Source organism: Phocoena phocoena, chromosome 15 (genome assembly GCF_963924675.1).
Source record: "Phocoena phocoena chromosome 15, mPhoPho1.1, whole genome shotgun sequence".
Classification (NCBI taxonomy): Eukaryota; Metazoa; Chordata; class Mammalia; order Artiodactyla; family Phocoenidae; genus Phocoena; species Phocoena phocoena.
Window position 1 is genome coordinate 5,724,126 of NC_089233.1, and position 25,863 is coordinate 5,749,988.

The 25,863-nt window shown below is 48.3% G+C and overlaps 1 protein-coding gene across 3 annotated transcripts in view; it reads left to right on the forward strand.

Annotated features, from left to right (window-relative positions):
* The window catches only part of TRRAP (transformation/transcription domain associated protein), a 109,222-nt gene extending 86,930 nt beyond the window's left edge, over window positions 1-22,292 (forward strand). Inside the window, exons 62-70 of one of the 3 annotated variants that reach the window (XM_065893133.1) lie at window positions 304-394; window positions 2,265-2,410; window positions 3,201-3,462; window positions 6,235-6,460; window positions 7,522-7,739; window positions 9,065-9,249; window positions 19,063-19,266; window positions 19,352-19,546; window positions 21,276-22,292. In XM_065893133.1, the coding sequence (XP_065749205.1) occupies window positions 304-394; window positions 2,265-2,410; window positions 3,201-3,462; window positions 6,235-6,460; window positions 7,522-7,739; window positions 9,065-9,249; window positions 19,063-19,266; window positions 19,352-19,546; window positions 21,276-21,560 (1,812 nt within the window). In that variant the 3' untranslated portion in view covers window positions 21,561-22,292. Of the gene's footprint in view, window positions 1-303; window positions 395-2,210; window positions 2,411-3,200; window positions 3,463-6,234; window positions 6,461-7,521; window positions 7,740-9,064; window positions 9,250-19,062; window positions 19,267-19,351; window positions 19,547-21,275 lie in introns of all 3 variants that reach the window. The other 2 variants (XM_065893131.1, XM_065893132.1) reach the window with 2 other exon arrangements.
* The last annotated feature ends 3,571 nt before the right edge of the window (window positions 22,293-25,863 follow it).

The following is a 25,863-nucleotide window of genomic DNA, read 5'->3' on the forward strand; positions in this document are numbered from 1 at the left end:
CAGTTCCCGGTGAATAAAGACTGGTGTCATTTTGTGTTTTCCTGTCATTTGCCCGAGTGAGATCCAGGGACTTGAGTGTTTGTCATCCTCATATTAACTGAGTCAAATGAAAGTGTGGTTTCCCTCTGTCATCAGTAGTCCTGGGGCAGAACTGATGAAATACACCACGTTGCTCTTTCTTGGATATTTTAAAGCTAAACTAGATGTTTGACTTGCTGTTTAATCCGGCCTCGTGTGTATTAGGTCGGTGGTGTGGCCAAGTGCAGGCCAGCATCCCGCTCATGATTGACTGTCTCAGAGCAGGTTGGACGAGTGTATCCCCAAGCCGTCTACTTTCCCATCCGGACCCTGTACCTGACCCTGAAGATAGAGCAGCGGGAGCGCTACAAGAGCGGTACGTCTCCGGGGGGTGCAGTGGCCAGGTCCCCACTGCCGCGGACACATGCTCGCTTGCAGCTCCTTTCCAGCATGTGGGCTGGTCTTGTGTTTAGTCCCTGAGAGGACAGTGGGTCTGGAAGATAAAACCTGATCTCCCAGTGAAGTTTCTGGTTCTCCTTCGCCGCAGCGTAATAGGGTGTTCATCTACCTGAGTGATTCGATCCCTAAATAGAAAAAAATATATGAAATTTTGAGGTATAGATAATTATAAAGTTGAACTTGCCTCATTAGTTATAAATGCATCCTGGTAAACATTATAAATGTCAGTTACGATGTTATAAGGAATATCTTCAGCTGTCAGGGAATCAGCATAGAAATCAATCTCACCAAATGTAAAAACGTACTCGAAATAGAGGTTTTTAATCTATATTGAATAGCTCTGGCGCGTAAAGAAATAATTTAATGGTTTCAGTTACCCACTAAGCATGCTGCTTTGTAAACACCACGTTTACTTGCTTTACCACGTTTTTAATATGTAGACATTTATGCTGCGAGGCCAGAGTCTGGCTAGGAAGGTGACTCCATCCACTGGACAGTGGCAGCATCTCCTGGTCCTGCGCGGGGTGGGTGAGGACTGCACAGCGTGCTAGCTCCAACCTCCTGGGTACCTGGGTAGATTCGTGTTTTGGTCATTTGAAAGTTAAGATTTTTTTATTCTAAGAGAGCTGAAGCTAAAAGAATGAGCAAAGGGGGTTCTACAACATATTTCTTTTTTCCTTTTTTTAAAAATTTATTTATTTATTTATTTTTGGCTGCCTTGGGTCTTCATTGCTACGTGTGGGCCTTCTCTAGTTGCGGCGAGTGGGGGCTACTCTTCTTTGCAGTGTGCAGTCTTCTCATTGCAGTGCTTCTCTTGTTGCGGAACACGGGCTCTAGGCATGTGGGCTTCAGTAGTTGTGGCTCGCGGTCTCTAGAGCACAGGCTCAGTAGTTGTGGCGCACGGGCTCCGTGGCATGTGGGATCTTCCCGGACCAGGGCTCAAACGCGTGTCCTCTGCATTGGCAGGTGGATTCTTAACCACTGCACCACCAGGGAAGTCCCTACAACATATTTCTTATATAGTGAGTGACTGTATTTTTTTTTTTTTTTTTTTTTTTTTTTTGTGGTACGCGGGCCTCTCACTGTTGTGGCCTCTCCCACTGCAGAGCACAGGCTCCGGACGCACAGGCTCAGTAGCCATGGCTCACGGGCCCAGCTGCTCCGCGGCATTTGGGATCTTCCCGGAGCGGGGCACAAACCCGTGTCCCCTGCATCAGCAGGCGGACTTTCAACCACTGTGCCACCAGGGAAGCCCGAGTGACTGTATTTTTCAAAGATGGCATTTTATACATGTGTTTTGGCTTACCTAGATGAAAACATGTAGGCTGACTTGTTAACTACTTCTAGATTCTCTGAGCTGTAATACAAGGAATGAATTTTGAAATGTTCTGCCAGACATTTAAAAAAATGCTCAGACTTCCACTGAAGTTAGAGAGTCCAGTGAAGCCTGCACACCCTCACCCAGACCCACCAGTTACGTGCTGCCATACCTGCTTTCTCTCTCAACACATGCGCCTTCTGGAACCACTGGAAGCCCAGTTGTAGGGGCTGCGCTCTCCGCAGTGCCCTCTCCTTAGAGCCAGGGCGCCTCCCACACAGCCCCTGGGAAGCGCCCCGGGATGTGTCCCACGCCGGCAGGAACCAGCGTTCCTTTGGCCGGTGGGTCCTTAGAGCACCGACTCTCCCATCGGTCAGTTTGGCGCTGACATTGGCGTTGTGTGTGTTGCTCTCAGATTCTGGACAGCAGCAGCCAAGTTCAGTGGGTAACCAGTCCCATTCTGCATCAGATCCAGGGCCCATAAGAGCCACGGCCCCCATGTGGCGCTGCAGCCGAATCATGCACATGCAGCGGGAGCTGCACCCGACCCTGCTGTCTTCCCTGGAAGGCATCGTCGATCAGATGGTCTGGTTCCGGGAAAACTGGCACGAGGAGGTAGGTGATGTGGTCTCGGGGGTGCTGGCATCCTGCGGAGGGGATGGATCGTTTGGAATGCTTTCATGGCTGTGTTGTCTTGAGACTACCTGCCTGGTTGTGTGTATGTTTGTTGTTGGATTGAACGGTGGGACAGCAAATATTTCATGTCTGCACGCTAGCGCTGCCTTAATATTGGAAGCAGAAGACTTCAAAAGAAGATGAGATTGAGAAAGCCACTTCTGGCCTTAAAATGCTTATTTTGTTCGCATGTATGAGCTTAATCACTGAAATGCCACCACTGACCAGGGAGCAGCGGTGGTGTGGGCAGGGCTCAGGAGCTGGGAGCTGGTTCTCAGGCCACAACCTTAGTGGCGGTGATAGAATAATCAGGCTTTGTTGCCCAGATATTTGTCTGGGCGGCCACAAGCCCCCTCGTTAGTACTGTGTTATTTTGTGTGTGTGCAGAGTACACTGAAGTGATCTGAAAATAGGTTTTTTTCCTTGGTTGCTCAACAGAAAGGTATGTGTATGATGCAAAAAGTGGGGTCTTGGGTCTTTTTTTTTTTTTTTCTTTAAATGTTCAGGACAGTTGCTTCTCATTGTTAAGAACACAGCTCGTGGCATGAGTGTCTGGGCAGACCCCTGGTTCCGCACAGTCTGGTGCTGACGCCTGCTGTGCGCCAGGTGCCGAGAAGAGCTTTGTCAGTGGTGGGGCCGGGTGGGTGGGGCAGGTGCTGTTTGGTTGGTGGGTGGGTTGCTTGAATGGAGAGCTCTGTTGTGCGAACTGCCTCGGGTCTCTTTCCCCCAGGTTCTCAGGCAGCTCCAGCAGGGCCTGGCGAAGTGCTATTCTGTTGCATTTGAGAAAAGCGGAGCAGTGTCAGATGCCAAGATTACGCCCCATACTCTCAACTTCGTCAAGAAGCTGGTGAGCACGTTCGGGGTGGGTCTGGAGAACGTGTCCAACGTCTCGACCATGTTCTCCAGCGCGGCCTCCGAGTCCCTGGCCCGGCGCGCACAGGCCACCGCGCAGGACCCTGTCTTCCAGAAGCTGAAGGGCCAGTTCACAACCGGTGAGTCCTGATCCAAGGGAGCTCCCACTCAACGTTTTTCCTCTGTCTTAGCATCTAAGTTAACCACATCCATTCGTTTTCATGAGCACAGTACCGGGCGAGCTGGTTAGACTGTGTTTAAAATACAGACTGGATCACAAGGAAACTGACATTCCCCGCCTGGGACTGCACGTCCTTCCCTCCTGTGAAAGGTCAAGGTTTCAGGGCCAGAGCACCGGGCTCCCTGTCAGGTTAGACACAGGGTTTTAGGACAGATCTGCTTCTGCTCCCCCATCCCTTATTCTGCTTGGTTTTCATGGGAAAACGCAACAGGGTAAGGTGAGGCAGTAAGACCCAACGGTGCAGGGCCTGAGGTGACAGGTAAGGTTCAGACTTGTAGTGGATTCTGGTGGCAAGATGATAAGGAGGTTGTGTTTCTAATCCTGTCCCCAGTTCAGGCTCATGCATTTCCCCAGACCCACAGGAGCCCCACCTCTTTCTGCATGATCTGAGGTGAACGGTCCAGTCTCCCTCAGCCCAAATCCTCATCTGTCGTAGGGACCCTCGTCCCCCCAGTGTACACACAGGCACAGCTGCATCCCCTGGAGCTCGTGCTTGTGTGGTCTGTCATCCTCTGAAAAAGGAAGAGTCTGAGATGAAAGTTTCATGGAAACCATCATATATTACTTAAAAGAAGTGATATTTAGTGTATCTTTATTTTAAAATGTCCAGATCATTAAATCAAATGTGGTCTGAAATAGAGAATTAGAAGTGGAACAAATCATCCGGATTCTGATGCGAAAAAAATGACAAACACTGAAACTTGAAAGAAGGACATCTATGAGGCTCTGACCAACCACAACGTGTAGCGAGTTTCAGATACTTAAATCAAGAGCTGTCCAACGCCTCTCGTCATGTGCCCCCAGGGAGGACCGTCTCTGGGTTTTAGCACTGTGTCCTGGGCTAGAAAGTGGAGGAGAGTTGTTCCTCCATCTCCAGCAACACTGCATGCATTGGCTACTAGCTCCAAGTCTTTAAGGAGGTAGAAGGGAGTTCAAAACAGTACATTAAATTTATCCCAGAGAAGACTTATTTACAAGCAAAAACTTATACCCAAGTGTTGACAGCCGCTTTATTTGTAATAGCTCCAAACTGAAGTCCACCCAAATGCCCCTCTAAGGAGAATGGATACACAACGTGTGGTATTTCCATACTCATGTAAAGCACATAAAGAGGAGTTAACAGCAGCTTAGGTGGACCTCAAAGACATTACGCTGGATGCAGAAAGCCAGCCTCAAAAGGATTCCTGCTGCACGCTGCTTAATTATGAGACACTTGTGAGATAGCGTAATAATCAAGATGGAGGCCAGAGTAGTGGTAGCCAGGCGTCAGGGATGCGGGGGGGAGGTGGCTGTGGCTCTGAGAGGCTTCGGGCGTCCTTGGTGATGGACGGTGAGCATCTTGGTCACGGTGCTGGTTCGGCGCTCCCCACACGGCATCTCACGGAGACACACGTGCACGCGCGCACACACAGGACACATATCTGAATCAGCCCTGGGGGTTGTGCCAATGCCTTGGTTTCGGAAAGGGGTGTGTGGCCCTCCCTGTACATTTCTTTGCACTCCTGTGAATCTATATTCATTTCAAAATAAAAGTTAACGAAAAGTAACAAACAAAAATCCATTACATGGGGCTTCCCTGGTGGCGCAGTGGTTGAGAGTCCGCCTGCCGATGCAGGGGACACAGGTTCGTGCCCCGGTCCGGGAAGATCCCACATGCCGTGGAGCGGCTGGGCCCGTGAGCCATGGCTGCTGAGCCTACGTGTCCGGAGCCTGTGCTCCGCAACGGGAGAGGCCACAACGGTGAGAGGCCCGCGTACCGCAAAAAAAAAAAAAAAAAAAAATCCATTACATGAATGTTAGGCCTGAGCTTGGTAACACCTTCCTGATCCAGAGCTGAGAAGGAGCAGCCCCTGTGTGCAGCTGCCTGCGTCCTGGCTGGGTGGCCTCTGCTGGGGAGCCTGGGTGGAAACCTGCCTCCTCGTGTTGGTGCATGGGGACCTCTCCAGCCACCCGCTTGTGTGAAGTCATGCTAGAGTTAAAGGGAAACCAGAGAAATGCTGTGAAAAAAACCCCACACAATAAAAGTGCATTGACTTTCAGGGGCTTCCCTGGTGGCACAGTGGTTAAGAATCCACCTGCCAATGCAGGGGACACGGGTTCGAGCCCTGGTCCAGGAAGATCCCACATGCCGCGGAGCAACTAAGCCCGTGCGCCACAACTACTGAGCCTGTGTGCCACAACTACTGAAGCCCATGCGTCTGGAGCCCATGCTCCACCACAAGAGAAGCCACCGCAATGAGAAACCCGTGCACTGCGACGTGCACTGCAATGAAGAGTAGCCCCCGCTTGCCGCAACTAGAGAAAGCCTGTGTGCAGCAACGAAGACCCAACGCAGCCAAAAATAAATAAATGTAATTTTTTTAAAAAAGTACATTGACTTTCATAAAACTGATGACCCTGTACACAATTGAGGTCACGTGTGGGCGTGATGATTAGAACTGCTGGAGTAGCCGCGTGCTGTGCTGAGGGCCTTAACGCGCGCTACCTTGTTTAACTTAATCCTTGAGGGTCCATGCTATTTATATCCGTCCCGTGACTTACAGTGCTTTGCTGCAGACTCAACGTGAGATGTGTCTGTTTCCTACCTGGGAGGTGCTTGAGCTGTGGTTTTTGTAGTGAATTAGAAATAGCCCAAATGACTAAAAATGTTTCTAATCATTTTATTTTGCAGATTTTGACTTCAGTGTTCCAGGTTCCATGAAGCTTCATAATCTTATTTCTAAACTGAAAAAGTGGATCAAAATTCTGGAGGCTAAAACCAAGCAACTTCCAAAATTCTTCCTCATAGAAGAAAAGTGCCGGTTTTTGAGCAATTTCTCAGCACAGACAGCTGAGGTAGAAATTCCTGGGGAATTTCTGATGCCAAAGCCGACACATTACTACATCAAGATCGCTCGGTGAGTGAGCCTGACCTGGCCCGGGATCACCAAAACCTTCCCCAGCAGACCCCCCAGGCAGACCTGGCCAGCGGGTCACACTGTAATTCCCTCCTCTCTGCACTCCTTCCCCCGAAACGGGAGAGGACACAGTGTTGCTCTAGTATATGAGTACCTTTAAAGGGTCTGGTCTAACCACTGGGTTCAGTGTCTTGTTTGAGCCAAGCTTGTGTTTGCTCTCAAAAGAACCCTTTCTGAATCCCCATGGAACTTGACAAAGTATAGTTTCGCAGTCTTCTGTAAACTCAAAGCACAGGATTCAAAAGAATCAGACAATGGTCAAATTTACCAGAGCGGGGCTTCCCTGGTGGCGCAGTGGTTGAGAGTCCGCCTGCTGATGCAGGGGACGCGGGTTCGTGCCCCGGTCCGGGAGGATCCCGCGTGCCGCGGAGCGGCTGGGCCCGTGACCCATGGCCGCTGGGCCTGCGCGTCCGGAGCCTGTGCTCCGCAACGGGAGAGGCCGCGGCCGTGAGAGGCCCACGTACCACAAAAAAAAAAAAAAAAAAAAATTTACCAGAGCGAAGCAAGTTGCATCTCATTTAAAATGTAAAGTGAGCTGTGAAGGGGCGACCCTTAATGGTCAGGTGTTTCCTCCAAACCTGACCCGTCCTGGCCGCCCCCTCCCCCTCCTGTCGTCAGTGTGCTTAGGCCCACGCTCGCTCCTCGGGCACCTGGTCCTCTGCCCCAGCGCCAGCCAGTGGGGCCCGTGCCGTCGTGGCTGCTGGACTCCTCTGGGCTGGTTAGCGCCCGTCTCTGGCTGCTGAGGCTGGACCCTAGGCGTGCCTGTTTGAAACTTTCAGCTTCGCCTTCTCTTCCTCCTCTCATTTTCCCTCCGATACTGTGGCACGACTACCTTGTCGCAGTGAGGTGGGGTGTAAATGACAAACCGCCACTGTCGTACAGTCTGTTTTCCAGGACGGTTCTGACAGCCGCTTCTGTAGAGCTCCATTTTCTTCTCAAAGGAAAGGCTTGGAAGTTGCGGCTCGGGGCGTTGGTGTCTGATTGTCCACTCCTCCTGGCAGGTTTATGCCCCGGGTGGAGATTGTGCAGAAGCACAACACGGCAGCCAGGAGGCTGTACATCCGCGGGCACAACGGAAAGATCTACCCGTACCTGGTCATGAACGACGCCTGCCTGACGGAGTCGCGGAGGGAGGAGCGCGTGCTGCAGCTGCTCCGCCTGCTCAACCCCTGCTTGGAAAAGAGGAAGGAAACCACCAAGAGGCACTTATTCTTCACAGGTACCAGCACGGCCCAGGGGCTGCCTGTGCCGCCTGCGTCAGCAACTGCCCGGCAGCCTGTGCCGCCTGCGTCAGCAACTGCGAGTCTCTAAGCCCGCCAGGTGGGGGCAGGCGGTAGGCTGAGGGCTGGTGCCTGCAGGCGCCCTGCACCTGGAGGGAGGGGACACCTCCACCCCTGGGGCCTGAGGCTCCTCCCCGCAGGACGGGCGCCCAACGAGGACTTGTCTGGAGGAGGAGGCCCTGGGCCCGTGCACACAGCCCTCCTCACTTCCCCAGGAATCTTCCCAGGCTCTGGCGATGCCCGGCCGAGCAGAGGGCTTGTTGCAAGGCGTGTGCTCACGGCATGTGGCAGTTTTTAAGTGCAGTCTCGGATCTGCTCCGGGACACAGCCTGCAGTGTGTGGGCACCGCCTGAGGTGCTGCCTGGGAGTCAAGGAGCCCCGGGCAGGCCACAGAAATCTCAGGCAGGCAGCAACCAGCAACGTTGAGTGAGGTCTTCCCAGAACCGAGTTGTCGTGGGTGAATTGTGAGTCTGTAGTAAGGGGTGTAGATGAGCTGCCTGTAATCCCACCCAGAGGAGGGAGCTATTGTTACACTTCAGCATTAATCTCCAGTTTTGGAGCCCATTGCAACGCACATTATCTGGTCCTGTATGGAACTTTTGTCTGCTAGCTAAGTTGTGATCCAGCCTATTCTGACCTAAAATCTCCTTAAGTTCAACATCCCCAAAATAAGAAGTACATTTAAAAAAAAAAAAAAAACAGGTCTATAGAAAGCTGTGTGCATTTTCACATGAATGTAACGTGATCTACCGTGTTGGTCCCAGCTGTGCTAGTTGGTTGTTCTTTGCTGCTTCCAAAGAAACAAGCTCCTGGTTAGCTCCAGGTGGTGGTCTGTGTACGTCCCCTGGAATCCTGTAGGAATTTCTTCATGGGTTGAAGCCATGGCAACGGGCCAGTAGCCAAGCTTTAACTGGCGTTAGACTGAATCAACTCTCGATTAGAAGGCAGAGGCGTCGTGTGCCTGCCGCCCCCCCGCAGGCTGGCAGACTCGGCTCAGAGCTGCGCCGCTCAGCTCCAGAGCACTTGGCGGCACAGCCTCCTTGTTCTTCTCGTGAGGTTGCCTAGTGAGGCCTTCCTGGTCACCTGTGCCTTAAACGCAGGTCACGGGCGGCTTGGGCTACGGCCCTGCTAGACAGAGCCTCAGGCTGTGGGCTGAGGCCACCGCGCCGTGTGACCGCGCTCTCCCGGCTTCGCCCGCGCCTCTGCCCCAGTGCTGGCCTGTGAGCCCTGCTCTCATCTGCCCGTCTCTCCCCTCTCTCCTCAGTCCCACGCGTGGTGGCCGTGTCCCCGCAGATGCGCCTGGTGGAGGACAACCCATCCTCACTCTCCCTGGTGGAGATCTACAAGCAGCGCTGTGCCAAGAAGGGCATCGAGCACGACAACCCCATCTCCCGCTACTATGACCGCCTGGCCACCGTGCAGGCGCGCGGGACGCAGGCCAGCCACCAGGTGCGGGGGCACCGGGGCCGGGCAGGGGGTCCAGTTGGACTGGTGAAGTGGCCGTGGGCCTTGGTGAAGGGGCGTTTGCCGCAGACCATTTGTTGTAACAGGACAGAGAGGTACGTTTCAACCTTGCAGAGCCTCACAGTCCTTTACCTGCACTTGCAGAGAGGCCCAGATATCAGAATTTTAAGAGTAACTTCATGGCAGGTTCATTTGGCCAACAAACCAGGTCTAGGTGATGGGAGGCTGTCTCCCCACGTAGTGTTCACGTTTGTCTGGTTTGCTGCAGGGCCTTAAGGTACCACACAGTCTCTGTACCACATGTACGTTCTAAAATACACAAAGTGGGGAACCCTGCAACACGTCGGGCCGGCTGCTTTTGTCGCCTAGGGTGGCAGCACAGTGCCCCCTGCCGAGTCCTGGACGGCTCTCGGCCGCACCCGTCAGGTGGACGAAGGTCCCTCTCCATCTGCAGGTTCCTGCCCTTGACGGATAGCAGGGCAGGAGTGGCCCCTGGATGAGAAAGTTTTATCCAGAATTGTCTGCGTCACCAAAAGGCATCTCTTTGGGCCATTCTCTGGATGACTCTGGCGTCCTTCCTGTGTTTCCCGAGAGGGCCTCACAGTTTCTAGGAGAGACACCCCAGAGCTGGAAGCTGTGACTTGCCTCTGTTCTCCCGGGGACTGGTCTACATTAATCTGGGTCCCAGAGGACTTGGTTTAGGAGGATGGAGCCCACAGGTGCTCGTTTCACCCACTGCGGCAGTGCTCAGGGCACAGGGTCTTGTGTAAGCCTCCACCTTCTTGCCGGTAAAGCAGGTGGGATTCCTGTGTTCTGCTTGGCCTCTGTGGAGCATGGGCAGTTTTGGGGTGTTTGTGGGAGATGAATGGATTGGATTCTTCAGGCTGCATGTACCTTTCACAGTGTGAAAGCCATCAACTCCTGTCTGCAAATACATGGCTACCTCAGAATGCCCTATCGCTTTGTAAAGATGGAGCTGATGACTGGTCCAGTGTAGAAACAGTGCTAGGGTCCTGCTGGGCCAGCTGGAGATGCTGACAATACAAATAATCCCAGCTTGATTCCCTCTTCTTAGTCTTTGTCCCCTAGCTTGTTTTGTTATTAACTCTGCTGCTTCATCCTTTGCAGTTTTTTATAACACCTTTGGGTATTATAATTGGGATATTATTCACATGCCATAAAATTTCCCCTTTAAGATGTACAATTTAGGGGCTTCCCTGGTGGCGCAGTGGTTGAGAGTCCACCTGCCGATGCAGGGGACATGGGTTTGTGCCCCAGTCCGGGAAGATCCCACATGCCACGGAGCGGCTGGGCCCGTGAGCCGTGGCCGCTGGGCCTGCGCGTTCGGAGCCTGTGCTGTGAGGCCACAACGGTGAGAGGCCCGCGTACCGCAAAAAAAAAAAAAGTACAATTTAATGTTTTCAGTATTCACAGTTAGTCATCACCACTATCTATCTTTAAAACATTTCATCACCCGAAAAAAACTTCATACCTGTTCTAGTCACTCCCTGTTCTTCTCTGTCCCCACCCCTGGTGACCACAGATCTTTCTGTCTCTGTGAATTTGCTTATTCTGGGTGCATCATGTGATCGGAATCATACAACATGTGGTCTTCAATGTCTGGCTTCTTTCATTGAGCGTGTTCTCAAGGTTATTTGTGTTGTAGCATGTGTCAGTAGTTTGTTTCTTTTTATTGCTGATTATTCCCTTGTATAAATATAACACATTTAATTTATCTGTTCACGAGTTGATAGACTTTAGCTTGTTTATACTGTTATGATTAATGCTGCTGTGAGCATTTGTGTACATGTTTTTGTGCGGGCCTGTGTTTTCATTTCTCTTGGGTATATACCTAGGAGTAGAATTGCTGGGTTATGTGGTAACTCTTATGTTTAACATTCTGATGAACTGCCAAACTGTTTTCCAAAGTGACTGCAATATATGAGGGTTCTAATTTCTCCACATTCTTAACAGTGCTTAGTATTGTCTGTCTTTTTGTCTTTTTGATTATAGCCATCCTAGTGGGTGTGAAGTGCTAGCTCATTTTGGTTGATAACCAGTGATGCTGAGTATTTTTTCATTTGCTAATTGGCTGTTTGCATATTTTCTTGGGAGAAAAGTCTGTTCAGGTCCTTTGCTTGTTTTTAAATTGGGTGATTTGTCTTTTTATTGTTGATTCTAAGAATTCTTCATATGTTCTGGGTGTAAGTGCCTTGATACAGGTGATATCACCTTCTTGGCTGTGTATCGGCCATGTTGTCCTGCTTCTTTTCATGCCTCATAACTTTCTATTGAAAACTGATGTTTTGGATAATATAATGTGGCAACTCTAGAAATCACATCCTTCCCCCCACGGTTCGTTGTTGTTGCTGTTTGTTTGTTTTAGTGACTTTCCTGGGCTGATTCTCTCCAGGATGCCATTGAGGAATATCCAAAACCAAACTCATCAACTCTCCCTAGAGGACGTGACCACTCCTCACACAAGTGCAGCCACTGAGGTGTCTCCTCAGTTAGCCCAGCGGCCAGCCAGTGATTTACAGATATTCTTTTTTTTTTGAATTTTATTTATTTTTTTATGCAGCAGGTTCTTATTAGTTATCCATTATATATATATTAGTGTATATATGTCAATCCCAATCTCCCAATTCATCACACCCCCCACCCCCACCCCCGCCCCCGCCATTTTCCACCCTCGGTGTCCATACGTTTGTTCTCTACATCTGTGTCTCTGTTTCTGCCCAGCAAACCGGTTCATCTGTACCATTTTTCTAGGTTCCACATATATGCATTAATATACGATATTTGTTTTTCTCTTTCTGACTTACCTCACTCTGGATGACAGTCTCTAGATTCATCCACATCTCTACAAATGACCCAATTTCGTTCCTTTTTATGGCTGAGTAATATTCCATTGTATGTATGTACCACATCTTCTTTATCCATTCATCTGTCGATGGGCATTTAGGTTGCTTCCGTGACCTGGCTATTGTAAATAGTGCTGCAGTGAACATTAGGGTGCATGTGTCTTTTTGAATTATGGTTTTCTTTGGGTATATGCCCAGTAGTGGGATTGCTGGGTCATATGGTAATTCTATGTTTAGTTTTTTAAGGAACGTCCATACTGTTCTCCGTAGTGGCTCTATCAATTTACATTCCCACCAGCAGTGCAAGAGGGTTCCCTTTTCTCCACACCCTCTCCAACATTTGTTGTTTGTAGATTTTCTGATGATGCCCATTCTAACTGGTGTGAGGTGATAACTTATTGTAGTTTTGATTTGCATTTCTCTAATAATTAGTGATGTTGAGCAGCTTTTCATGTGCTTCTTGGCCATCTGTATGTCTTCTTTGGAGAAATGTCTATTTAGGTCTTCTGCCCATTTTTGGATTGGGTTGTTTGTTTTTTCTAATATTGAGCTGCATGAGCTGTTTATATATTTTGGAGATTAATCCTTTGTCCATTGATTTGTTTGCAACTATTCTCTCTCATTCTGAGGGTTGTCTTTTCGTCTTGTTTGTGGTTTCCTTTGCTGTGCAAAAGCTTTTAAGTTTCATTAGGTCCCATTTGTTTATTTTTGGTTTTATTTCCATTACTCTAGGAGGTGGATCAAAAAAGATCTTGCTGTGATTTATGTCAAAGAGTGTTCGTCCTATGTTTTCCTCTAAGAGTTTTATAGTGTCTGGTATTACATTTAGGTCTGTAATCCATTCGGAGTTTATTTTTGTGTATGACGTTAGGGAGTGTTCTAATTTCATTCTTTTACATGTAGCTGTCCAATTTTCCCAGCACCACTTATTGAAGAGGCTGTCTTTTCTCCATTGTATATCGTTGCCTCCTTTCTCATAGATTAGTTGACCGTAGGTGCGTGGGTTTATCTCTGGGCTTTCTATCTTGTTCCATTGATCTATATTTCTGTTTTTGTGCCAGTTCTGTATTGTCTTGATTACTGTAGCTTTGTAGTATAGTCTGAAGTCAGGGAGTCTTAATTCCTCCAGCTCCGCTTTTTTCCCTCAAGACTGCTTTGGCTATTCGGGGTCTTTTGTGTCTCCATACAAATTTTAAGATTTTTTTGTCCTAGTTCTGTAAAAACTGCCATTGGTAATTTGATAGGGAGTGCTTTGAACCTGTAGATTGCTTTAGGTAGTATAGTCATTTTTGTAATATTGATTCTTCCAATCCAAGAACGTGGTATATCTCTCCATCTGTTGGTATCATCTTTAATTTCTTTCACCAGTGTCTTGTAGTTTTCTGCATATAGGTCTTTTGTCTCCCTAGGTAGGTTTATTCCTGGGTATTTTATTCTTTTTGTTGCAATGGTAAATGGGAGTGTTTCCTTAATTTCTCTTTCACATTTTTCATCATTAGTGTATAGGAATGCAAGAGATTTCTGTTCATTAATTTTGTATCTTGCAACTTTACCACATTCATTGATTAGCTCTAGTAGTTTTCTGGTGGCATCTTTAGGATTCTCTACATATATAGTATCATGTCATCTGCAAACGGTGACAGTTTTACTTCTTTTCCAATTTGTATTCCTTTTATTTCTTTTTCTTCTCTGATTGCTGTGGCTAGGACCTCCACAACTATGTTGAATAATAGTGGTGAGAGTGGACATCTTTGTCTTGTTCCTGATCTTAGAGGAAATGCTTTCCGTTTTTCACCATTGAGAATGATGTTTGCTGTGGGTTTGTTGTATATGGCCTTCATTATGTTGAGGTAGGTTCCCTCTATGCCCACTTTCTAGAGAGTTTTTATCATAAATGGGTATTGAATTTTGTCAAAAGCTTTTTCTGCACCTATTGAGATGATCATATGGTTTGTATCACATTCATTGATTTGCGTAAATTGAAGAATCCTTGCATCCCTGGGATAAATCCCACTTGATCATGGTGTGTGATCCTTTTAATGTGTTGTTGGATTCTGTTTGCTAGTATTTTATTGAGGATTTTTGCATCTATATTCATCAGTGATATTGGTCTGCAATTTTCTTTTTTTGTAGTATCTTTGTCTGGTTTTGGTATCAGGGGGATGGTGGCCTCGTAGACTGAGTTTGGGAGTGTTCCTTCCTCTGCGATTTTTTGGAAGAGTTTGAGAAGGATGGGTGTTAGCTCTTCTCTAAACGTTTGATAGAATTCACCTGTGAAGCCATCTGGTCCTGGACTTTTGTTTGTTGGAAGATTTTTAATCACAGTTTCAATTTCATTACTTGTGATTGGTCTGTTCCTATTTTCTGTTTCTTCCTGGTTCAGTCTTGGAAGGTTATACCTTTCTAAGAATTTGTCCATTTCTTCCAGGTTGTCCATTTTATTGGCATAGAGTTGCTTGTAGTAGTCTCTTAGGATGCTTTGTATTTCTGTGGTGTCTGTTGTAACTTCTTTTCATTTCTAATTTTATTGATTTGAGTCCTCTCCCTCTTTTTCTTGATGAGTCTGGCTAATGGTTTATCAATTTTATCTTCTCAAAGAACCAGCTTTTAGTTTTATTGATCTTTGCTAATGTTTTCTTTGTTTCTATTTCATTTATTCCTGCTCTGATCTTTATGATTTCTTCTACTAACTTTGGGTTTTGTTTGTTCTTTCTCTAGTTCTTCAGGTGTAAGGTTAGATTGTTTATTTGCGATTTTTCTTGTTACTTGAGGTAGGCTTGTATAGCTATAAACTTCGCTCTTAGAGCTGCTTTTGCTGCATCCCATAGGTGTTGGATCATCGTGTTTTCATTGTCATTTGTCTGTAGGTATTTTTTGATTTCTTCAGTGATCTCTTGGTTATTTAGTAATGAATTGTTTAGCCTCCATGTGTTTGTGTTTTTTACGTTTTTTCCCTTGTAATTGATTTCTAATCTCATAGTGTTGTGGTCAGAAAAGATGCTTGATATGATTTCAGTTTTCTTAAATTTACTGAGGCTTGATTTGTGACCCAAGATGTGATCTATCCTGGAGAATGTTCCATGTACACTTGAGAAGAAAGTGTAATCTGTTTTTGGATGGAATGTCCTATAAATATCAATTGAATCTGTCTGGTCTGTTGTGTCATTTGAAGCTTGTGTTTCCTTATTTATTTTCTGTCTGGATGATCTGTCCATTGGTGTAAGTGAGGTGTTAAAGTCTGCCACTATTATTGTGTTACTGTCGATTTCCTCTTTTATAGCTGTTAGCAGTTGCCTTATGTATTGAGGTGCTCCTATGTTGGGTGCATATATATTTATAATTGTTATATCTTTTTCTTGGATTGATCCCTTGATCATTATGTAGTGTCCTTCCTTGTCTCTTGTAACATTCTTTATTTTAAAGTCTGTTTTATCTGATATGAGTATTGCTACTCCAGCTTTCTTTTGATTTCCATTTGCATGGAATATCTTTTTCCATCCTCTCACTTTCAGTCTGAATGTGTCCCTAGGTCTGAAGTGGGTCTCTTGTAGACAGCATACATGGGTCTTGTTTTTGTATCCTTTCAGCAAGCCTGTGTCTTTTGGTTGGAGCATTTAATCCATTCACATTTAAGGTAATTATCGATATGTATGTTCCTGTTACCATTTTCTTAATTGTTTTGGGTTACTTTTGTAGGTCCTTTTCTTCTCTTGTGTTTCCCACTTAGAGAAGTTCCTTTAGCATTTGTTGTAGATCTGGTTTGGTGGTGCTGAATTCTCTTAGCTTTTGCTTGTCTGTAAAGCTTTTGATGTCTCCATCGAATCTGAATGAGATCCTTGCTGGGTAGAGTAATCTTGGTTGTAAGTTCTTCCCTTTCATCACTTTAAATATGTCATACCACTCCCTTCTGGCTTGTAGAGTGTCTGCTGAGAAATCAGCTGTTAACCTTATGGGAGTTCCCCTGTATGTTATTTGTCGTTTTTCCCTTGCTGCTTTCAATAATTTTTCTTTGTCTTTAATTTTTGCCAATTTGATTACTATGTGTCTCAGTGCGTTTCTCCTTGAGCTTATCCTGTATGGGACTCTCTGCGCTTCCTGGACTTGGGCAGCTATTTCCTTTCCAATGTTAGGGAAGTTTTCGACTATAATCTCTTCAAATATTTTCTCGGGTCCTTTATCTCTCTCTTCTTCTTCTGGGACCCCTGTAATGCGAATATTGTTGGGTTTAATGTTGTCCCAGAGGTCTCTTAGGCTGTCTTCATTTCTTTTCATTCTTTTTTCTTTATTCTGTTCCACAGCAGTGAATTCCACCATTCTGTCTTCCAGGTCACTTATCCGTTCTTCTGCCTCAGTTATTCTATTATTGATTCCTTCTAGTGTAGTTTTCATTTCAGTTATTGTATTGTTCATCTCTGTTTGTTTCTTCTAAATTCTTCTGGGTCTTTTTTATACATTTCTTGCATCTTCTCGATCTTTGCCTCCATTCTTTTTCCGAGGTCCTGGATCATCTTCACTATCGTGATTCTGAATTCTTTTTCTGGAAGACTGCCTATCTCCACTTCATTTAGTTGTTTTTCTAGGGTTTTATCTTGTTCCTTCATCTGGTACATAGCCCTCTGCCTTTTCATCTTGTTTATCTTTCTGTGAATGTGGTTTTTGTTCCACAGGCTGCAGGACTGTAGTTCTTCTTGCTTCTGCTGTCTGACCTCTGGTGGATGAGGCTATCTAAGAGGCTTGTGCAAGTTTCCTGATGGGAGGGACTGGTGGTGGGTAGAGCTGGCTGTTGCTCTGGCGGTCTGAGCTCAATAAAACTTTAATCCCCTTGTCTGCTGATGGGTGGGGCTGGGTTCCCTCCCTGTTGGTTGTTTGGCCTGAGGCGACCCAGCACTGGAGCCTACCTGGGCTCTTTCGTGGGGCTAATGGCAGACTCTGGGAGGACTCACGCCAAGGAGTACTTCCCAAAACTTCTGCTGCCAGTGTCCTTGTCCTCAAGGTGAGACACAGTCACCCCCCCACCTCTGCAGGAGACCCTCCAACACTAGCAGGTAGGTCTGGTTCAGTCTCCCGTGGGGTCACTGCTCCTTCCCCTGGGTCCCAGTGCACACACTGCTTTGTGTGTGCCCTCCAAGAGTGGAGTCTCTGTTTCCCCCAGACGTGTCGAAGTCCTGCAATCAAATCCTGCTAGCCTTCAAAGTCTGATTCTCTAGGAATTCTTCCTCCCGTTGTCAGACCCCCAGGTTGGGAAACCTGACGTGGGGCTCAGAACCTTCACTCTAGTGGGTGGACTTCTGTGGTATAAGTGTTCTCCAGTCTGTGAGTCACCCACCTGGCAGTTATGGGATTTGAGTTTACTGTGATTGCGCCCCTCCTCCCGTCTCGCTGTGGCTTCTCCTTTGTCTTTGGATGTGGGTTTCTTTTCTGGTGAGTTCCAGTGTCTTCCTGTCCGTGATCATTCCGCAGTTAGTTGTGATTCTGGTGCTCTCACGAGAGGGAGTGGGAGCACGTCCTTCTACTCTGCCATCTTGAACCAGTCACATATAGAGATTTTCTCAAATGCCTTGAATCAATAGGTTTTCGGCCTTTTTTGAGGGCCCCTGTGTGTGTGGGGGGGTAGCTCACAGCCCTGCCGTAGCCTTCACCGCCTGCTTGTGCAGGATCTCGCCGTCAACCAGGAGTGAGAGCGTGGCCTTCTGAGGTTTCTCAGGAGCATGAGGCTGGCCTTCAGGGTTCCCAGGAATGTGGTGGAGCTTTTCAAAGCCCCCACGTCGTCTCACTCCCCAGCTTTTCCCTGGTCTGGCCGCCCTCTTGTGTGCTCTGAGTTCAAACAGACAAGCCCAGTAAATGGGTTTTTTTTTCCAGAGGCTGCCAACAGGTCACCAGTGACCGTCCTCTGGGGATCAGGCCTTTCTGGGGTCACCACACCGATTCTGCCCACTCCAGTGGCTGTTAGCCTGCTTGTTTTTACAGCTGCCAAGGATACAAGGCTGTTGGTTTTCAGGGCCACTGTGGAGCTGGGGAGGAAGGGATGGGAATAGGACAATTAAACTGCCATGAAGCTCACTGTTCTCACCAAGATTCAGCCTTCTTTTTCTTGAATAAAAGTTGCTCAGATTGTCGCAAGCCTTTAATTTCCAGAGTTGTGGAAAAGTTTGTTTTGATGGTTTTTGCCAGTGTTCTCATTGCATTTACGGAGCAGTAGATTTTGGAAGTCCTCACTCTGCTATCTCAGAAGGGCTTCTTTCCATTTTGCTGATGAAGTGAACAGAGACAACGTGTGATTGGAAGTCTGCGTGGTTCTTGGTTGCTCACGGCCTGCATACTAGCGGTCATCCAGAGCACATGGGTGTGGCTTAGCCCAGAAGAGACCTGTATACCTTTACCAGTTGGTCTAACAGGAGCCAGCTTAACTCAACAAACTCTCTTTTGAGACCATCTCTAAATATGTGATGTTTGAAACAGTATTGTGAGTCTTCCAGTGTAGAATTCAGTTTAAAGTGTTGTGTAACATCTAATCTCATTTTAAGACTAGCTCCTTCAGTTTATAAAACTTTTGTCTTTAATATTCTTGGTTACGAAGTATCCAACTATTCTTCTGATCTTCTGTCCATCGGCCTGGTGTGTTCTGTGGTTGGTGAGTTATAGTATTCAGCTAATGACCTAAATTCTTGGTGAAATGGATCATTACACATCACGCAGCTGAGGCTTCTACTCACGGAGCTCCCTTGTTGCTTCGGGCGTAAGACATGGAACCTTGGAGGGAAATGGACAATTTGGGGCACCCTCGTGGTTAGTCAGATGACAGCATACGTATTGTCAGCAGAGTTCACTCAGGTGGTGCTAAGCAAGAAGGAAATGACAGTATGAGAGTTTTCTTTCTGAAGGAAAAAAGTAAGTGAATTAGACGGAAGAGTCACGGAGTGATGTGTCATTTCAGGTCCTTCGAGACATCCTCAAGGAAGTTCAGAGCAACATGGTGCCACGCAGCATGCTTAAGGAGTGGGCTCTGCACACCTTCCCCAACGCCACCGACTACTGGACCTTCCGGAAGATGTTCACCATCCAGCTTGCCCTCATCGGCTTTGCGGAGTTCGTCTTGCATCTCAATAGACTCAACCCCGAGATGCTGCAGATCGCTCAGGTAACCTGACGTGAGCGACCAGCCCTCCTGTAGAATCTGCGTCCTACTGTTTTAAGTGTCTGAAGCGTCTCCTTCTGAACTTTAGGACACCGGCAAACTGAACGTGGCCTACTTTCGATTTGATATAAACGATGCAACTGGAGACTTAGATGCCAACCGTCCTGTCCCTTTTCGCCTCACACCCAACATATCTGAGTTTCTGACCACCATCGGTGTCTCTGGCCCGTTGACCGCATCCATGATCGCCGTCGCCCGGTGCTTTGCCCAGCCCAACTTCAAGGTAGGTAAGGGGTCGTCTTGTGAGGAGCACAGACTGGGTAACTCTGCACGTGGTGGGCTCACAGGAGCCCCGGATCTGCAGACAAGGCAGGAGGGAAGAGCATTCACAGCACGTTCACTGGGGAAAAGGGTTAAAATGTTCTCTGTGCATGAGTGTTTAGGATGCTGGACCAGTTTACAAAGAGCAATCTAGAAGCCTCTATCGGGTAGTTTCCCCAGCTACTACCTCTGTGTGTCAGTTTTGTTTACTCCATTTTATAGCTACCTTCAGTTTCTCATTTTGCAAACCTTTCTGCTTAAGAGGGCAGGTGTGTCCGTGTTGGATGGCTCCTGTCTTACTGGGGCTACGGTGACAGGCCCTAAACAGACATGACACGTGAGGCAAATAGTGAACCCCTATGAGATGCCACGTGGCAGATGCCCTTGGCCACGCCAGGGCTGTGCTCGGGGAGGACAGACAGGGATTCAAATCCAGTTCATTCTCACCCTGATCCTGTCTCTCCACAGTTGGGGACGGAACACAATTTATTTTTTCTTTTAATTTCTGAGACCAGCTGTATAACTATTGGTTTGTTTGTTTTTTTCCCAGATAAGCAGTTTGTGTCTAGAGAAGGCTGCAGACACCAGTTGCTTTCGCAAAACACTTACATAGAACAGGTTTTACATTATGGGATAATCTCTTAACTGTGAACCAGAACTTTGTGCTCTTTTTAATCTTCGGTTGCACGTGCCCATCGGTGCAGGGTGCTGCTGTGGGGATACAGTGATGAGCTGTTATGAACATGAGTGAGAACAAAGAGCCCACGGTTCCTTCTTGAGAAAGGAGTCTGCTCTAATGCAGGGAACAGCAGTGCACTTTTATCCACTTTGGCTTAAGGCTTGAAATATGAACTTCTCGTTTGTTTCCAGAACAACTGTTTCTACGCAATCAGGGTAATTCTTAGAGTGGCATTTAATTGAAAACTTTAGAAAGAGTGAAGAAGGCCCTCCATATATTAAAGACCTGTTACGACTTGGAAAAACACTGGGGGTTACTCTACACAGTCTGAGCTGGTATAGATGGGAGGGAACTGGGCCTTCTCCAAACTCTGGGCCCAAATGTAGTGACTGCCTTTACGTTAGGCTAATATAGAGACCATGCTGTGTGGGAATCTCCTTTAAAAACACATTCTGTTGGGGCCAAGTAACACAGAATAAAACCCTCAGCATGTCAGTCGAAGTTACTTTAAAGCAGCCCTGGTGCCTCACGAAGCTCCCGCGTCCTTTGATGGTGACGATGGGCTGAGGTCCCATGTTGTGGTTCAGGAGGACCTGTGCACGGTGTGTCCGTCGTGGGAACGCCATCTTGTCGGTGATGTCAGTGCCACCGCTGGCCTCTGGGTCCCCGGCCCTTCTCCTCCAGTCCCCTCCCCCGGGTGCTTCTCACCTTCCTGCTGCAGCCACCACCTCCCTACCCTGTGGACCCAGTTCCCACAGTTCCCTGACCCCAGGGGGAGCGGCAGCCGCTGGCCCCTCCCTCCCTCCCCCTCCCTCTTTCTTCAGCTTAGAATCCACGGGGTGTCATCACGCGTGTCTGGCTGCAGTGGCCCCACCAGCGTGCCTGTGGCACCTGGCCCCGGGTGCTGAGGCTGATGGCCCGTCGGCCGCCATGGCTGAGCCCCTCACTTGGGGAGCCACCCTCGGGGCTGTTGTTGGTTAAGCACGGACCGTTCTGTTCTCTCCCCACCCAGGTGGACGGCATCCTGAAAACCGTGCTTCGGGACGAGATCATCGCTTGGCACAAAAAGACACAGGAGGACACGTCATCTCCTCTGTCAGCCGCCGGGCAGCCCGAGAACATGGACAGCCAGCAGCTGGTTTCCCTCGTCCAGAAGGCCGTCACGGCCATCATGACCCGCCTGCACAACCTTGCCCAGTTCGAGGGCGGGGAGAGCAAAGTGAACACCCTGGTGGCCGCCGCCAACAGCCTGGACAACCTGTGCCGCATGGACCCCGCCTGGCACCCCTGGCTGTGAGCGCGGCCGCAGCTGGCCGGGAGGGCGGTTGCTCGCCTGACAGTTGGAGGGGGACGAGCATCAGGAAGGTGAGGCCGTTCGAGGCGGGAGCTGAGACTTACCCCCAGCTTTTCAAGTAAAGACGCCAGGGTTCCCTCGTGCAGAATTTATGAATTCTTTTTTACTGAGTTCCTCCCTCCGTGTGAATGTACAGATTGAACTGTAGAAAACGCTTCTGTGTCGTCATTTTTAACTTTCAGAAGTTACACCTCCCAGGAGCTTCGTGCTTTTGTACAGAACTTCGTAACAAGTGTACAGAAAACCCACTTAGTTGGAGAACAGGAAATTACGAACGAACTGTGTTGGATTTTCTCTGAGCACAAACTTTTACGCTGTACGTAACCAGCCTCGGGAGCCTCACTGAGCAGCCGACTGGATGGATGAGGCCCGGGGCCCCAAGGGCCGCCCACTTCCCCTGCGTTCGGAGTCGGATTCCTCTGGGGAAACAGAACTGGAGAGCTGGCGGTGAACCTTACTTTGCAGGCTGGCTCTTTGGATGTCTTCTAGACATTTGCTGTCACTGTACTTGGAAAAAAGGAACACTTTTTCCTTCTTAACTTAGAAAGAAGCAACGAAGGTTTGTTCGTTAACTCCGGTCTGTTATGTTCACATTTTTATAAATATGAGCCTTGAGAATGTTCTATCTGAATTTGTACAGTGTGATTTTTTTAGAATAAATATTTTATAAAAGGATGAGTTGTTTCCGTGAGGTGTTCCCTCTGCCCCTCAGGGCCCCAGGCCAGCGCGGCCTGTGCCCCAGTGTGGCTCCACGGTGACGGTCACGTGCGTCCAGGCAGGGTCTTGGCTGGGACTTGGGTCTGAACCACTCGGCGTGTGCTGTGATGCTGACCAGAAGTGCTGGTCCCGACTGATGGCGTCAGAGATGCCCAGGGATCTGGTCCCTTCAGCTGTGTTCACGTGTTTCAGGGCTGCTGCTGTGTAACCTGTGTGCGAAGGGGAGACGCCCAGAGGCCTCATCCTGGACCTGCGTCCCTGGCGGGGCTGTTCCCGGTGCCTGGAGCCCCACCCCTCGCCTCAGCTCCACCAGCTCGTTGGCCTTCAGCCCCTCCCTCCATCGGCACCTCAGGTACGGAGTGAACCAAGAAGCAGAGCCCTGCCCTGGAAAACACTGGAGGGATGGTTCCCCAGCACAGGCCGTGCTGTCAGCAGGACGAGAAACTGAGGCAGGACGGAGGAAGGGGTTGTGACTTTAAAATTACGATTCTGAATTTAGAAGGACTCGCCCCTTTGGGAAGTGTACCACATGTGCAGTGAGGAGGACAGCCTCTGAACAGCTCAGGGCCCAGACAGCAAGGCCCCCTCGGGGTCGGGGCCCTCGACCCCGAGGCCTGCCCTGTACCCCAGTGTCCCAGGCTAGCACAGGGTGAAGCCTGCAGCTGAGTTCACCCAAACCTCACTACAAATCCAGTCCAGGGGCGTAAACAAACGTGCTAGAAGCAGCGAAAGCTTGAGACTGTGGTGGCGCTGGGTTAGGGCTGGGGTGCCAGTGCATTTGGGGTGGGTGGGACCGACGGCTACAACTTGAGGTCACCGTGCTGGTCTCCGGTCCTGGGAAACAGGTGGGCCCGCAGCCCCTCCACTGCAGAGAGGTGCAGATCAGGGTGAGCAGCTCCTCCTCGGTCCAGAGTCCCAGAGCCAGTCGTGGAGGAACAGCCTAAACCTCATCCAGCTTGACTCTGGCCCCCGAGGCCACACCCTAGAGCACAGATGGAGGCTGAGGGGCCGGGTTTTGCCCAATTGACTGGACTCTCCCATTCTTTCCTTTTTTTTTTTCTTCATAAATTACTTTATTTTTTGTCTGTGTTGGGTCTTTGTTGCCGCGCGTGGGCTTTCTCTAGTTGCAGCAAGTGGGGGCTACTCTTTGTTGCGGTGCGCGGGCTTCTCACTGCAGTGGCTTCTCTTGTGGAGCACGGGCTCTAGGTGCACGGGCTTCAGTAGTTGCGGCACACAGGCTCAGTAGTTGTGGCTCGCGGGCTCTAGAGCGCAGGCTCAGTAGTTGTGGCATGTGGGCTCAGTAGTTGTGGCTCACAGGTTCTAGAGCGCAGGCTCAGTAGTTGTGGCGCACGGGCTTAGTTGCTCCGCGGCATGTGGGATGCTCCCAGACCAGGGCTCGAACCCGTGTCCCCTGCATTGGCAGGCGGATTCTTAAGCACTGCGCCACCAGGGAAGTCCCTCTCCCATTCTTTCTTTGGAGCTAATTATGAGTCATTTTACAAATACTTGGCTGTTTTTGTGAGAAAGCATCTTGGATTGCAGGATGACAGGAGCCTGTATCTAAAATGACAGGTGTCATCGTGCCGTCAGGCTGGACGGGGAAGACGCCCATCTGTCTGACAGTCCTCACTGTGTAACAGGGTCTCGCAAGCCGGGGTCAGGACTCATTTGAAACAAGCCACTGAGTTGCCCTTGTGCGCTTGGAGAGTTGGCGCGGAGCCTGGTGGTTGTGTAGATGTGTGGATGGCAGTTGGGTGAAGGGAACATTTATTTCTTAGCCTCGATAGTTGGGAGTCTGGAGTCGGTATCCTGGTGAGAAGGGCCTGGGTCCCATGCCAGGCTCGCCCACACTGTGTCCCAGGCACTGACCCTGGTTCCTAGGAAAACCAGCCTCTGAAGAGCCAGAGCAGGAGAGGGTTCCCCACTGGAGACCCAGCATCTCCTGAGTGCTGCCTGTAAGTCGGAGTTGGGAGTCCTGAGCCAGTGCTTCAGTGACCAGGAGCCTCTGCATTCTTCCCCAAATGTGGCACTGCTGGGGCCTGGGTCCTCAGGAACCAAGGAAGGTCAGAGAAAGAGGTGGTGTGGGGAACCACACACGGATGCCTCTGATTCTCCGATCACTGTTTCAAAGTTAGTACGATTATCAGACTTAAAATTTTTAACTGTAAAATATTACGTAACAGAATTTACCATTTTAACCATTTTTATGTGTACGGTGCAGTGGCATTGAGCACATTCACATCATCGTGCAACCATCACCACCTTGCAGCTCTCTCCAGAACTTTTTTTTATCATCCCAAACAAAAACTCTGTTCCCACTAAGCACTGTCTCCCCCTCCTCCCCGCAGCCACAGGCAAACACCCCTCTACTTTCTGTCTCTATGAATTTGACTACTCTGGTAATCTTACATAAGAATCACAGGATATTTGTTCTTTGGTGACAGGCTTATTTCACTTGGCATAATGTTGTAGCATGTGACAGAATTTCCTTCCTTTTTAAGGCTGAATAATGTTGCGTTGTGTATATATATCACATTTTCTTTACCCATTCATCCATCGATGGGCACTTGGATTGCTTCCATCGTTCGGCTATTGTGAATAATGCTGGAATGAACGTGGCTGTTTTGGGGGGAGTCGAAATACCTGTTCAGCTCCCAACTTTCAATTCTTTGGGGGATATATACAGAAGTGGAATTTCTGGATTACATAAGGTAGTTGTATTTTTAATTTTTTGAAGAACCTCCATGTAGATTTCCAGAGTGACTGCACCATTTTACATCCCCACCAGCAGTGCACAAGCGTTCCGATTTCTCCACATCCTTGCCAACACTTGTTTTCTGATTTAAAAAAAAATAAAACCCCCCCTTTTTTTTTTTTTTATAAGAATCATTCTAATGGGTGTAAAGCAGTATCTGTCTCATTGTGGGCCTGGTTTGCATTTCCCTCATTTTTAGTGATGTTGAGCATCTTTTCATGAGCTTGTTGACCATTTGTGTCTTATTTGGAGAAATTCAAATCCATTGTTCATTGTTTTTTTTAAGTTGTAGGAGTTCTTTATATATTCTGGATATTAAGCTCTTATCAGATACATGACTTAACAGATATTTTCTCCCACTCTTTGGGTTGCCCTTTCATTCTGTTGGTAGTGTCCTTTCTTGCCCAAGTTTTAAATGTTTCTTAAGTTCAATTTATCTAGTTTTTCTTTTGTTGCCTGTGCTTTTTTGTTTCACATCCAAGGAATCATTGCCAAATCCAATGTCATGAAGCTTTTCAAAGTGTTTCTGCTAAGAGTTTTATAGTTTTAGTTCTTACATTTATGTCTTTGATCCATTTTGAGTTAATTTTTATACATGGTGTGAGGTAAGCTTCATTCTTTCACATGTGGATATCTGGTTTTCCAAGCAACATTTGTTGAAAGACTGTCCTTTCCCATTGAGTAATCTCGGCACCCTTGTCAAGTCATTTGGCCACATACGAGGGTTTATTTCTGGGTTATCTATTCTATTCCATTGGTCTGTATGTCTGCCTT